The sequence below is a fragment of the Carlito syrichta genome, unplaced genomic scaffold, assembly GCF_000164805.1.
Source record: "Carlito syrichta isolate Samal-C Ts95f unplaced genomic scaffold, Tarsius_syrichta-2.0.1 Scaffold288132, whole genome shotgun sequence".
Classification (NCBI taxonomy): domain Eukaryota; kingdom Metazoa; phylum Chordata; class Mammalia; order Primates; family Tarsiidae; genus Carlito; species Carlito syrichta.
The window spans coordinates 165,511-180,557 of NW_007232228.1; the positions used below are offsets into that span (position 1 = coordinate 165,511).

The following is a 15,047-nucleotide window of genomic DNA, read 5'->3' on the forward strand; positions in this document are numbered from 1 at the left end:
ACCAAAATAATTTTGAAATTATAGAACAAATAGGCATATATTATTTAAAGTTTCACCAAGACTTGGACAATAATATACGTCTGTAAATGCAGAATGTTGTGCTAGAAAAAGGTTTGTTAAGGGCTTCAGGACAGAGTTGGTTTCAAATCCAACTTTATCACTTTCTGCTAGTTTTGGACAATACAGTTAATCTCCCTGATCTGCAACTTCTCATATGTAATAATAAATAATAATCAATCTGCTAATTAACTAATTAGCAGTTACTAATTAATAATTAGCAATAGTAAATAACAAGTAGCAATCTTATTCGATTTAAATGTATTATCATATAGTAAATATTTTTAAATATTAGCTGTTATTTTATTATTATATATTCAGATGAAATTGATTAATTGAGTGGGGTCACAAAAGTCACCCTTCATATACTGAAGATATGCCTCAAGAGGAGTGTTTCCTTGTCCCTGAAGACATTCAGGCAGTGACTTAAAAGGCATTTAATAGTGATATTAGAAATAAATATTTGCTGTTCAAAGTCATGTCCATGAACCCTGGTGTTGGCATCAATTAGGAGCTTATTGTTGCAAAATCTGAAATTCAACCTAGAACCTAATGAATCAGAATCTACATTTTGAAGAAACCCCAGGTGGTACATTAAACCTTGTTATAAAGAATTCAGACATTAGTGGATGATTAGACTTGCAAAGCCCTTCCAAACTTCGAGATCACCTAATATTATAAAGTTCATAGGTTTCAAGTGGATAAAACAATGTCATGGAGAGGAGCTATGGCCTCAACACCTACCATATCCTACTCCACTGGGCAAGTTAAGAGTGGCCTTTTCAGAAGGATCGCCTGAAACCAGCAGGTCGACGCTGGGGTAGCCATGAACATGCCACTCCACTCCAGCCTGGGCAACAGAGTGAGATCGCAACTCAAAAAAAAAAAGTGACCTTTTCCATCCAACACTGAAAAACCTTGTACCAGGTCCAGTGACTACATCTCATTGATTATTTAAGTACCGATTTCAGACAGGTACAGATGTAGATCTTAAATAAGCATGCTCAGCATAGGAATTGTTTTTTTGTTTGTTTTGTTTTTTATATGGAGCATCATATCTACTTGAAACATAGCAGCTTGATTATTTATTTCCTGAGTTTGCCTTCTTTTGTTTTGAGCCACTTCCCTGCTTTCTGGAAAAATGTCTGTTTGATTATCCTCCTTGTAGGCACTCTAGGTAGAGTTCAGAATGCCATTAATACTGAACAATTCACATACAAAGAGATAGTTTAACCTTAGATAGTCCCACAAGGCCTAAAGAGGTTGATGCAAATATAAACAAAATTGGAGGCGCTGGTGAAGTATTTAGCTGGAACCCAAGAAATGCCTCTCTCTCTCTCTCTCTCTCTGGGACTTCCTGGCAATCGTTGTAATGCAGCTCAAAAGCTTTAGCTTTTTGTATACTTTTATCCTCCCTCCTTGATGCTGGCTTTCTGACATCCCTGGCTGACTGAATTACACACAGAATGGACTGTGCTGGCCCACTGGGTTGCATCAATAGTTTCTTACATCCCTTTTCTGATTCTATTATTCTGTGACTACTGAGAGTAACCCATTGTTATTTTTCATTAGAATCTCTCACACAGAAATAAAAAAGAATAAATCACTGTGAAAGAATTAAGGTAACAAGGGAAAAAGATTATTTTTTTAAACAAAATCACATAAGATTAATTTTAAAGGAGAGGAAAGACAACATGAGATGTGACAAAGTATCAAATTTTTAATGTATCTAACATAAAAGAATTTCATGCTGATAATAATGAGTCACTTATAATACCAACATTTATTAAGCATCTACCATGTGCTGAACATTATGTTTGTTGCATAATAATGATAATAATAATAGAAGCTAACATTTGTTGAGGACTTATTACCACATGAATATAATAGCCATGGGTCTACCCTTATGGAAACTTACAATCCAGCAGGGAAGACAGATTGAACAAATAAGTTCATGTGTTGTCAGTTCTATGTGAAACTGTATAAGGATGTTATATTAAGTCAGATGGCGGGGGAAGGGGCATGGCCTGCAATCCTGTGCTGCACAACAGATGCAAAGAATTGTACAGAAGCTATTTTGGAAAATATAGTTTATTTAAAAAGCAAATGAGAGAGAAAGAGAGAGAGAGATGCACCTCCCCAAGGAGGGGGAGGGAGGGAGCCAAAACTTAAGAAAACAATGGGGGCTATAGCTCAAAGAACCACGTGACCAGACCAGAGCTTAGCAAAGCAATGGTGAATGGCTGCTTGAGGTTGAATGCTGTTAAACCTGCCCCCTTTGATGGGGGCAGGTCGTTAAGGTGATCAAATGGTGGTCTTTTCCACACCATCACAAAGGGCGCAGGTAAGCACAGGTACTGACATCAGGTGATGGATGGCAGGCAGATAGGTGAGTTAATTACATGACTGTTGCCAAGGTGATGGGGTCTGTGTCACGAGGGTCATGAAGGGCTGATTAGGTTAACTTGGTTAGGCAAATCCTTGGAATATAAAAGCTAATCAGCCCAAAACAAGCTGGGGAGGAGTTGTAAAATAATTTTTAATAGCTACCTCTGAGGAACTAGTTTTGTCCTTGATTAGAAGGCAAGCTATGTAATGTTAAGAGAATATGACAGAACTAGGCAGTGTCAAAATGACTGCACTTTAGCTTTAGATTATTCCAATAAATAATTCCATTTTGGCATTTATACCCTTTCATGTTACAAGTCATCTGATCTAGTCAAAGCATCAATGAAGCCTTCCTTGATGAAGTGACATTTAAAAGTTAACTAAACAAAGAAGTAGAGATGAAGAAAAACAGCATCCTGGGCAGAGTGAAGCCTATATGCAAGAATTCTGATTGAATGAAACGTGTATGTTGAAGAACTGGCTAAAGCTTGGAGGGCCACCAGGAGAGTGGGGAGATGAGGCTTGGGTGAAGGCAGGAGCCAAATCATGCTGAAACTTAGAGGCCTGTGAGGAGTTTGGATTTTATCCCAAGGGCAATGGGAAGCCATTGATAGGTGTTAAGCAAGTGAGGGGCATGATCAGATTTGAATACTAAAATTACTCTGAGTGGATTAGAGTGGAAGAAAGGTAATGTGCAGAGGACAGAGGAGATGGTGGCTTGAACTAGAAAGGAGGTAGCATTTGCACATCTCCAAGTTGGAGTGGGGTTTCTGTCATACTAACAAAATACTTTCTTTCCTGGAATTTGGTTATTTGTTAACTCTTAAAGCAACTTTTCATTCTCAAAACCTCAAAACCATTGCCTTCACAGAACAAATAAGACAGATGTGGGAGCTAATGGGCTCCACGCCTTGGAAAGAAGACACACAAAGGGCCAGTCCTCTGCCGAAATTCTGAGCCTGAGTCTGTGGGTTTCAGACTCCTTCTAGTGCTTTGGGAAGGAATGATGTCCTGCTGCACTCAGCAAAGAGATCCAGAAAGGCAGGGTGTTCCTAAAAACAGGCCATAGCCTTAAAAGTATTGTCACCACATAATGTGAGGAAATGGATTTCTTAAAGGAATTATTTTCAAATGTGAGACAAAATATATTTTAATTAATGAACCTACAACCCTTTTACCTTAAAGAGGGTCTCTTTAGAAAGTCTAAGTTGTAAGTTATTCTGTTAGCACCTTTTGTGCTAAGTGGAACTACAAAGCTTTCATCTCCCTATGGGTTCAAAGAGTTGTCAATTAATCATCAACCATCTTATTGAGCAACTACATGATAAAAGGCATTAGAAATACAATTATGAATTACAATTGACATGATTTTTGTTTGCATAGAGCTTCCAGTTCAGTGATGAAGCTAAGTGTAAACATTAATCACATGATTACACAATTAAATTTAAAGCTGCATCTGTGACAAGTTCTACAAAAGAAAGATATGTATGTGTACTATAAAAGGGCATATGAAAAGAGGATCTCACCTAGATAATAAGTTAGGGACATGGTAACTGAGTAGAGAGTAAAAGAATGAATATAAGTTAAATGAATAAAGGAGTATGGAAGAACAGTGATAAAATGAATTTACTTGACAAATAGAGACTGCCAGTTGCCAAAGGTCATGATAGGTAACTATATTATACAAATGAATGAAACTTAGTCTGCAAGTTAGGAAAAATAACATGGACTGAATATTGCTAATTGCTAGCTGTAAGAATTTGGTGTTATTTTAACTATCCAAACCTCAATGTTTTCATCTTCAAAATAAGAAAATGACATCTATTTTGCAGGATTATTGTGAGGATTTAAAAAGCCCTTAGCTCACTTCCTGGTGCTTAAGTAGCAAACTTTGAAATTACCCGACTGGGTGAGTCAAGTATGATGTAGTGTCAGAAGAAATGTTCCACAGTCATCAAAAGCTGAATGTCTTTGATCAAACTGAGTTCAGATACCAAGTTCAACAATTACTAAGCTCTGTGATCTTAGGCAAATGACAACCTTTCTTATCCTCAGTTTCTTCATGTAAAAAGAAGAAAATATAAATATCTACCTCAGATTTCTTGGTAGGAACAAAATAAATAATGCATGGAAAGGTGAAAACTTAAATAGATATCTTGGCTACATAATTTATATACACAAGGTGCTATATTAGAACACATAAATAAGCAGTTAACTATTTTTGTTGTTATTGTTCTGGGTAAGAGGTTGAAGGTAAGTAAGACCAAAGACTTCATGTAGAAAATCTTGATCTTGGTCTTCAAAACTGAATAAATGTTAGACAGAATGCTGACAAATTTGCCTTTCTCAAGCCATAGGATTGTAATTTGCTATTATAAGAATTCCCCGGGGGTTGAAATCTCAAGATATTTTTTAAAGGCTGGTGAGTTTCTTCCAATAAATGTCTTCTCTTCATTTGCCATGAGCTGGAAGGAAAAATGATGCTGTAGATAACAACATGGGCTTTGAAATCATATAAACCTGGGTTGTGATCCAGTCCCCACTTCCTACAGCTGCATAATCTTATGTCAGTTATTTCACGTCTCTGAGTTTCAGTTTATTGGTCTTTAAAAGGAAGTATCAACGGTGCCCCTCATGAGCTAACTTGAGGGTTCAACAAGATAATGCATGTAAAGCACTAAGTACTATATTTGGCACATAATAAGTATTTTGAAACATTGACTATTGTTATTGTTGATGTGGCATTAAGTTTACACTTTCATAAAACTTGAGAATTTAATCAGTGTATAAAACAATTACATTAGACACAGGGTATGCCACATTACCTACTCAACAATGGGATATCCAAAGAAATTACCATAAACAACCAGGTGGTGAGAGTTCCTGTATGGCAATGGTTACAAGTATTTATCTTTGTGGCCATAACAACTTTGAAAGTTGTACATAGTAGGTCTTCAGTAAATGTTGACTAAATGAACTACACAAAGGCAAAGTTAAAATCTTGCATCCTGAGATTACAATATACCTGACCCAATGCTGTAAAAACATCATTTTTGTGTTTATCCATCTTTAATGATATATTACATTTTAAGCTTGTTGAATTAATTTTTGACGTTATAATAAAATGCTCTTTTTCTTTTTAACTGCATTGTCCAATGATGAGTCATGCTGCATATTTGCTCAAGTAACATGGTATGCAAAATAATTAGGAATGACAGTGAGGAAGGTGGCAGAAATAAACCCAATAATGAGTAATTTATTTGCCTAATTTTAAAATAAAGATTTTTTTTCTACTTAAGCATGATAAGTGCTTCTGTAGACAATGCATAAATTTAAAAAATACATCTGTAATTTCAATTCCAATGGGCTTTGTTCAAAGGAGTGTGTGTGTGTTTGTGTGTGTGTGTGAGTGTGTGTGAGTGTGTGTGTGTGTGTGTGTGTGTGTGTGAAAACATATATGGGAAATCCTAGCACTTAAATAAATATATACATATTTAATTTTCATTATGCCATGTAAAAGCTTTTTTCACTTGTCATACAAGCATTTGCTTTGTTTTATTAATTATACTTCATAAACATGAGTTATACATAGCATGACATTCTATAAGAGTGTGTCACATAGTTTATTTAACTATTACCATATTGTTAGACCTTTAGCGGGTGACAAAACTAATTCATCTTCAAATATATGTTATTAGTTACTATATTCAGTGAGTTCTTAATCCTTTTCAGTTGTAAACAACTTGAAAACCTCATTATTTAAAAAATGAGATTTTCTGTATTATCTCCTTCCAAAAGAGAAAATCACAAACACATATTTACATAAACTATTGCTTAGCATTTCAGAAGGTTTATAAACTCTATGAGGTCCATCCATAGATTTCTGTTCTCAAGGCTCAGGTCAGAACAAATGGCATAAGATATATCAATATGAAGCAGAACAAAAAGTACAGACTTAACTGGAATAATCATGGAGACATATAATATCTAAAATAGTGCTGACTACAGTCATGTGCCCAATCCCAGTTCATTCTTGTATTTTAAATAGTCCGTGGTTTAGATTCCACATTAATGTTTCTCTATAACTTTAATTGAATAATAATGTTACATGTGATGTAGTTTTATTATCCTTAGTGATGGGATGTCTCTGCAGGACTCCCAATGCACAGGCTTTTCTCACTGTGAGGTCTTGCACACTGGAGACATATGACATTATTGGGTCTATTCCCGTCACCTTTCCCTCTGCCGCTTTTTATTGTCTTACATGCCATTCCATTTTAGCTAATATATAGCATGACTCGGCATTGGCGAATACCGTTACTTAAAGGAAAGAGAGCATTTTATAATAACACCAAAATTAATTCAACAAACTTAAAATGTAAAATATAGCATAAAGACAGATAAACCCAAAACTGATTGATTCACAGCATCGGGTCAAGTATATTGTAAAGTATTGTTAAAATGCAAGGTTTTAACTTGTCCTTTGTGTGATTTTAAATCTTTATTATCTGAGTTGTATACTTCGATAAGTAATTTACAATAATGAGACTGAGTCTATATGCCAATTTATCCAGCTTCTAAAGAATTCCAATACAACCTCAATATAAAGCCCCAAAAATTGTATTTTTTGCTTGTTCTTTCCATCTGTTTGCTTCTGAAGATAGAATAAACTTCTGAGATAAAAGCTAAGGTATGAAAGAGCTTGCAACTATGTCCACACATATCTGCGTGCATGTTTATGCCTGTGGGTGTTAGAAAAGTTCTAAATGATTATTAGGTGTCAGAGAATAATCTAAAAGGAAATTTTAAAAAACAATTTTAAGAATAATTTATGTGAAAGCAATTTTTTCTTCTCCCTCATAGCTGCATCATCCCTCCCAGGGTTTTCGCTTTGGAACTGTCCGAGAAAGTAGTGCTGAAGATTATGTGAGACAAAGCTTCCCAGAGATGCATGAATATATGAGAAGATACAATGTTCCAGCCACCCCCGATGGAGTGGAATGTCTGAAGTGAGTATCAACCTCTTGGATCCAAAAAGTTGTTACTGAAGACAAGTCATTTAGCCACTGACGTAGTGTCTGTTCGTTTGGGTTTTTTTAAATGACAGATAAATATATCCGCTCTGAGTTCAGTAATACCTCACACTGTGTAAGATCCAGGAGGCAGTATGAAATAGTGTGCATTTAATTATGTGACCTAGATTACTAGTTACCTGCATAGTCTCAAGTTGGCAGTAGCTTTGTTCAAAGAGCCCATGGGGCCATTAGCATAGCAGATGGTAGGCGAAGAAAATGTTGGCTTGACATCACTTGAGAAAACAATGGTTCTTAAATGATCAAAAACACAGGGAATGTGGCCAGAGGATAAAGTGTCCCAAGGCAACATTTTCCTTCACAGTGAATTTCTAAGCCCATGGAATGCCTCCTTTTACCACAAGGAAACAGAATTTATCTTAGAGATTTCCTGTAGAAAGGAAATAACAGAAGGCAAAGATTCCCATGCCTGCATCCTTTTCATCAGAATTTATGAGACGCAATCAAGAGAAATCACATTGGCATGGCAGATTATCAGAGCCTGCAATTCAGGCAAGCTGAATTCAAAGACGGGTGGTGCAGTCATGGGTCTGCCTAAGAAAAGGAAATGGATGGCTTTTGATAAACATCAATGCATGAAGATGAGCAGCCCTCTCCCTCCTGCCTGATAGCATCAGGGTAGTAACTGACATCCAAACTTCCAGTCCCTAGAATTGTGCCGCATCAGGAAACTGGTTTGTCCATGGTCCGCTTCAACAATCTCCCTAATGGACAGCAGGACCTGCCACCACAAATTCTTTTTCAAGAAAGAGAAGAAATAAATAATTTCATGGGGTACTATGGTTTTATCTTTCTCAAGAGCTCTAGGAATTGGCCATTTAGACATTTTGTGGACTTTTAACCATAGCTTAGAAAGAAATCTTTGTTCTATCATATTTGCAAAGTTATGTATAATGTTTAAGTACTATGAAATGCCAGTTTTAATTTTGCAAGAACATCAAAGACCTTTGCCTCCCAGGTCCTCTTCTGTATTCTCTCCCTCAGGCAAATTTATGGTTAAGAGAGAGAATAAGTCAGAAAGACAACAACGGCTCCCAGGCCAAATGGAATGACTGAAAAACTGGGCTCTGCTGGCAGTGTGAAAAGAATAAAATGAGCCACTGCTGCAGACCCCAACAGTTCCACTCCACTCAGATCATTCATTTACTCTGGAGGCTTTACCTGAGAAAGCCTCAATGCCCGATGTTGGTCCCACCCAGTCTAGAGAGAAGCAATCATGAGAAAATCAGGCACAGATTAAGAAAGACCTGAAAGAAGTAAATTTTACATGGCAGTACAGCTAGTAAGTCGGGAGCAGAAGCAGATCTTTAGAATCCAACCACTGCTTCAGGCTAATCTAGGAACTGTGATGGAAAAGTAAGTCCTTAATGTGCAAAGAATAGTCCATGTTCCAGCAACATCCTTGTTCCAGTTAGTATATGGGAGCCAATTAGAAACCCAACATCTCAGGCCCCATCCCAAAACTAATGCATCAGCATGTGCGTTTTAACAAGCTCCCCAAGTGATTCACTGATTGAGGTGAAATTGGAATATAGGCAGAGCTTAACATTAATGCCCTCTCACTTCTGTATGGATCTTCTCTCCCCACTTTTGGTGTAGTCACTTCCTATGCACTTAGCCACCACATCAAGCAACCAGTCTTCAGGTTATCCCTTAGCATCCCAGAACTCTGACCTATAAGGTATAATCCCTGAAGTTGTCTGGTCAAAGCATGCTTCTATATGTGGAACGTGCCCTTTCCTTCTCCCATCAAAATTCCCCTGATACTTCTCAAGAAGTTGGAAAAAAAAAATCCCCTGGACTTGTTCCTATTCTCTCAGAGCCTTGCTTTCTCAGATGATTGTTTTCTAATAAATTAATCCCTATTAAAATATTCAGTTCCTTTTAGTAAGTCAATATGTGACTGGTTTTTTTGTGGGATGTGATAGGTATTTTTTAAATAATACTAAAAAAAAAAAAAAAAGACAGGGCATGATTCTATAATAAAATAAACAACTGTCAACTACAACGGTGACTCAGTCATTCTAGAAGCTACTTATTCCTGGATCACACCTGGTCACTTCCTGCCCAGTGACTCAGAGTCCCATGGGAGTCTGTGAGCTGATTGCTTCTTGCCTTCATATGCAATAGAAATTTATCATAGCTAACTGTTCTTTTCAATTCAAAATTTGTCAAGGATACCAGTGACACTAGACCTCAGGATTACTGGTTTTTAAAAAACCGAATTAAACCTCAATTTTTTCCTGTTGTTATTTTGCTCCCACAAATATTTGTGAAATATTGTCAAATTGTAATTTGTTGCTTTGTGGCTCCAAAGATACATTATGCTACTGTAGCAGTCTAACTTTGAAGAACAGCTTTCAGCTCAATTTTGATTTTGATTTTATTGTCAGCATTCCATTAAGTTTCCTCATCGTTAGCTCCTAGGAGACAATTCACAACCCAAACCCTGTATGAAGGTTCCCACTGCTGTGGAGCTGGGAGATGCTATCACTTTAGTTAAAGTTAAACATAGGCTTTATTGTAACATAAGTCTAATCCTCCTTGGAAAGGGGGGTACATTTTAAATTGGCAATTTCTTCTTCCTGGAAGAATAGGAAAAGGAGGTTCTGGTGGTCATTGGCACCAAAAGGGAAGTTGACTTACTTCCATATATGACCCAAACAAAGCCACCCATGTAAAGATGTGTTTGTTGCCCAGCAGTGAATCTTCCAGGTTTCAAGGGTTGTCTTTCTCTTTTAAATTTCTGATGGACCCTAGCCACATTCTAGTTTAGAGGCCACTTCTCTGTATTAAGTTCAAGCAACCTCACTCCTGGTTCTAAGAGAGGAAGGACTGAATCCAGATGGAATAGAAAAGTGTCGTTGTACTTGCAAAGCTGTTTGGACAATGCTGAAGGTAGAAAAAAAACCTTTCTTAAAAGGATGTATGTCCTATGCCTGTCCAAAAAGGATTGGAAGTGGCTAAACACAAAGCAGTCATTATATGTATCATAAACAGCCCCGCCTTTCTTGCACTCTTTGTAAATGAGAGCTCAGTCTGTGCTGAGACCTAGCCTTCATCTGGACCATTTCTGCACCTATGTTCCAAAAATGGGAAAACTTTCATGAAGAATGCTTAGGGCATCAGATAGCAACTTGAGTTCTGTCCATTGCCAATTCATTAATACAGCCCAGGGACACCTATCTTAAATTATTCTTGCCTGAATTGACTACTGAAGTGAAACATGGATCTCTGGAGCTATATTAATAAATCAAGTCACTAAGATCTTTCTTCTCTGTTTATTGAATGCTAACCTATGGACTTTAACTTCCTCTCCCCCCAAGTACTAGATCTCTTATAGGTATTTCCTCCATATCTACTCCAAAATATGAAATAATATCTTATCTCTTAAGAATATGATAGTGATCATGACAGAAATTAAAATGTCAACATATTGATTAATGAGACCACCTGACTCCAATACTTATTAGCTATGTAACCTGGATCAAGTTCCACTCTCTGAGCCTCAATTTCCTCATCTGTTATGTCACAGTCATTCTGAGTGATAGAAGGTGTTAAGATCAATATGCCTAACACCAAGAAATTGCTCTGATAATGTAAAAGAAAGGAACCTTCTCTATGCACCCTCCAATTCAGAGTTGCTCTGGCTTTGTTGCTGGGTTTAGAAGCAATGAAAGAAACTGATAGATAAACTCATTGGAAAGATGTCATTCTCTCTTATAAGACTGTCTTTTTCCCCTTGTCTGTAGTCTAGAGGAGATGACAACAAATCAGATGACAACAAAGCTGAATCAGCAACTAGCTAGTTTGTGCTGCCCTAAATGTCCATGTTTCTATTCCCTAAGCAAAACCCAGTGGTCAGTCCTAGCGCTTCCTGCCCATTAATGAATCATTTTTGCTTTTCTTTCTTGGTCTTAAATATAGGAATGATCCGGAGAAACTAGATGCCTTCATCATGGACAAAGCCCTTCTGGATTATGAAGTGTCAATAGATGCTGACTGCAAACTTCTAACTGTGGGGAAGCCATTTGCCATAGAAGGTATTACTCAGTCACTCTTGATTCACTTTTACTCAGGATGTGCTCAGTTTGCCAACCTAGCAAGTCACAAGTGCCAAAGTCAGAGACAAAGAGCTATTCATCTTCCCTTGTTTTCATTTTCAACTCACAAACACATAGCTATTAACTTGCTGGAGTTGGCATTTATTTTTCACCTACTCAACAAACATTTATTTACTCAGTTGTCAGGGGGGAAAAAATCATTGTTATCCAAATGATGTTGCTTCAGATATTTAGGAGTAGTGGCAGAGTATAACAAATGGGAAGCCCAACTTTAATTTAATCTGTATTTTCTAACAGCCAAATACTGTAGTGAATCTGATACACAAACTAGAATGAATACCTTTTATAACTGGAAGGGCCCCAACATTGATCTAATCCAATCTACTCATTTCATAGACAAGAAAGCTCAGGGACATTGATCACATTTTCATAATCATACAATTAGATGATGATACCAGGAATAAAATCTAAATCTCATTGTTCTTAAATAAATGCTCTCCCACTAGTTAGAAAATAAGTAGAAAAAAATTTAATTCTACAGCTTAGTACCCTTTAGGATCCTAAACAAAACCTTACTTGGGATCTCAGGTTTGTCTTTTTCCCCACCGGCAGCAAATTTTTGCTTCTAACTTGATCAACCAATCAATCAAACCTCAGGACCAAAGAAAGATTGCTTTGTCAGTAGCATCTTTCATTCTGAATGACAGTTGATATATGAAGCTGATAGTTTGAACCAGCAAATTTCACATCTTCCAATTCCCTGACAGTACATGCTGGCTTCTCTTCCCTGACAGTACATGCTGGCTCTCAAGACAGCCATGCTCACTTGTCAGAAAACACTGTCTTGAAACAATCCCATGGGGGTGCCCAGGTCCTATTTCCAGAAATCTGTACTTTTCTGTATATTAACTAGGATCTCAAGACTATTCTGATTCCAGTTTCCTAATTTTCAACCATAATTGGTCTTTGTCTCCCCCTAAACATATCAGCAGATTTTTTTCTTCAGTCTTTGTTTTCATGACAAATGAGAATGTAACAGTTGATGCTGTTTCTTTGCACCTTCTCCTAGGAGAAATCTGTCTTCTCTCCAGGCAAAGTGACCTGCATCTGAACCAAGGATGGAACTCAGGATAAGAGATATTTAACAGTAGTAGTCTTCCATTAAGACTACAGTCTAAAATAGCAAGGTCATAAAAAGAAAAAGTAAGATAGAAAAGCAAAGAGCATTCAATATATAACCCTATTTTTATGTAATAATGGAAAAATTCCCATATCTTTGTGGCATCTGGGGATGTTACATTTTATTTCTGTCCTAGATGCATTGGGTAATTGAGGTCCCTTCTGCCATTACTAGCTACTAACAATGAATCATTGGTAGAGGGCATAAGAATGAGGGGTTCCATTTTCCACCTTTATCTTCAGGAGGCAACCCTATCTTGTCAAAAGACAGTGGTAAGATGGCTTGTTTGCCTCTGCTAGACTCCAGTGCCAGATGCCACACAATTAACTCCCCACTGGTTTCCTGTTTACATATCCATCTGTGCTCCTGAGACTTAGTGTCTTACGGTTCCCATCATCTCTAGATCCCACATTGTTCTCAAAAAGGACAAGCACAAAATGGCGCATGGAAGAGCTCTCCTTGCAAGAAAGCAGAAAAATTGTCAATTTTAGTTGAGAGAGCATTGTTATCATTGTTGGTTTATTCTCAAAATGTATAGGATACAAATCAGAAAAATTAATCTAATATTGCCTCTACCAACAATTTCACATCCTGAAAACATAACTCAATAAAACACTTGCAAGTTACATAAAACAATGTGATAGAGATATTCATAAAAGGGAGGGAGGACACTTGCAAGTTACATAAAACAATGTGATAGAGATACTCATAAAAGTCTCAATTTCTGCTTTTAAGAAAATGTTAATCTCAGATTTTCAAAAAAATATTTCTCTCAATGAAATATTTTGAGATATTTATGCCTTCCTTTAAAAACATTTAGGTTTCTTGAACTTTTTAAAATGTAAGATTTAGTATTCAGTTAGATTACATAGGTATTAGAAAATCACCAGAGCCATTTATGAACAATATTTTCTCGTTTAGCTTACAGGAATGTTTTATATGCCTAACCTGTATTTCTTCACAGGGTCTAGTACAATGCTAGCCATATAACAACTGTAAAGTGATGTGTTACCTATTAAATAACATATTAGGTTAGATTTGAAATAAGTACCTAATTCACTTACTAATACAGTTAATCAACAACATCATTATAGGTTATGCATACTTTTCCAAGTATTTAAATTATTTCAGTACTTTAGGAGGGAAAACAGAATGCATTGATTTCTTAATACCGAATATATCTTCACTCTGTCTAGTACTGATATCACACCAACTCGGTGTGACTGCTGCTATGGTCTGAATATTTATGTTCCCCCAAAATTCATATGCCAAAACCTATTCCCCAATGTGATAGTATTAGGAGGTGGCCCTTCTGGGTGGTAATTTGGTTATGAAGTCTCCATGCTCACAAAGTAAAATTTGTGCCCTTATAAAATAGGCCTAGTGAAGCTCGTTCACCCTTCCTAACATCTGAGCACACAGCTAGAAGGCATTATCTATGAACCAGAAAGTGGGCTCTTACCAGGCTACAAATCTGCTAGCATCTTGATCTTGGACTTCCCAGCCTACATAATCATAAGAATTGAATTTCTGTGGTTTATAAGCCACCCAATCTATGGTATTTTGTTATAGAAGCCCAAAGAAACTAAGATAATTACTAAATACCTCTCCCAACATCATCATTCTGCATTTATTTGGACTTAAAGGGTAAAAGTAAGGCAAATAAGAGACAGTGACTCTACATTGAGTATGAAACCCTTTGCTACTAAAGCGTATATGGCAGAGCAAACCAAAACAATGAAGAATTCAAGAGCATGTGAAAAGTCTTTGGTCAAATTAAATACCATATACAGGGACATAAATACATATTGCATACGTGAGGGGAAAAAAGGACGTGTTGAGATAGATGAATGCATGTCTCAAATGTATACATTAGAGTTAGTTGACACTAAAGGTCCATTGAGGAGGAAGAGTAATATAACTACCCAATAATTATTTGTGACCTTTTCTGCCAAAGACATTTGCCTATTGTTAAGTTTGTTCTTTTACTTGCTTTCCAATGATTGTTTAATATAGTGCTTAGAGCACTAGCTGTGGAGTCTGAGTGCTTGGGTTAGAATAGAATTGCTGTCATTAACTGGCAAGTTACTTAATCTGCTCTTCAGTTCCTTATCTACATAATGGGAAGATGAATAGCACGCTTTTGATAGAGTTGTTATGAGAATTAAGTAAAATAATACATGTAAAACCTGTACTGTAGGAACATGCTTGACACATAGGAAGTGCTTAATAAACTATTTTATACACTATATTCCATTAATAAAT

The 15,047-nt window shown here is 36.7% G+C and overlaps 1 protein-coding gene across 2 annotated transcripts in view; it reads left to right on the forward strand.

The window, feature by feature from the left end:
- Nucleotides 1-15,047, forward strand: part of GRIN3A (glutamate ionotropic receptor NMDA type subunit 3A) — a 180,111-nt gene that overhangs the window by 111,027 nt on the left and 54,037 nt on the right. For both annotated transcript variants that reach the window (XR_002481681.1, XM_008053372.2), the window contains exons 4-5: nt 7,309-7,454; nt 11,466-11,581. Coding sequence is in view for 1 of the 2 variants with exons in the window: in XM_008053372.2 (XP_008051563.1) it covers nt 7,309-7,454; nt 11,466-11,581 (262 nt within the window). In the remaining variant the exon portion in view is untranslated. The remainder of the gene's footprint in view (nt 1-7,308; nt 7,455-11,465; nt 11,582-15,047) is intronic.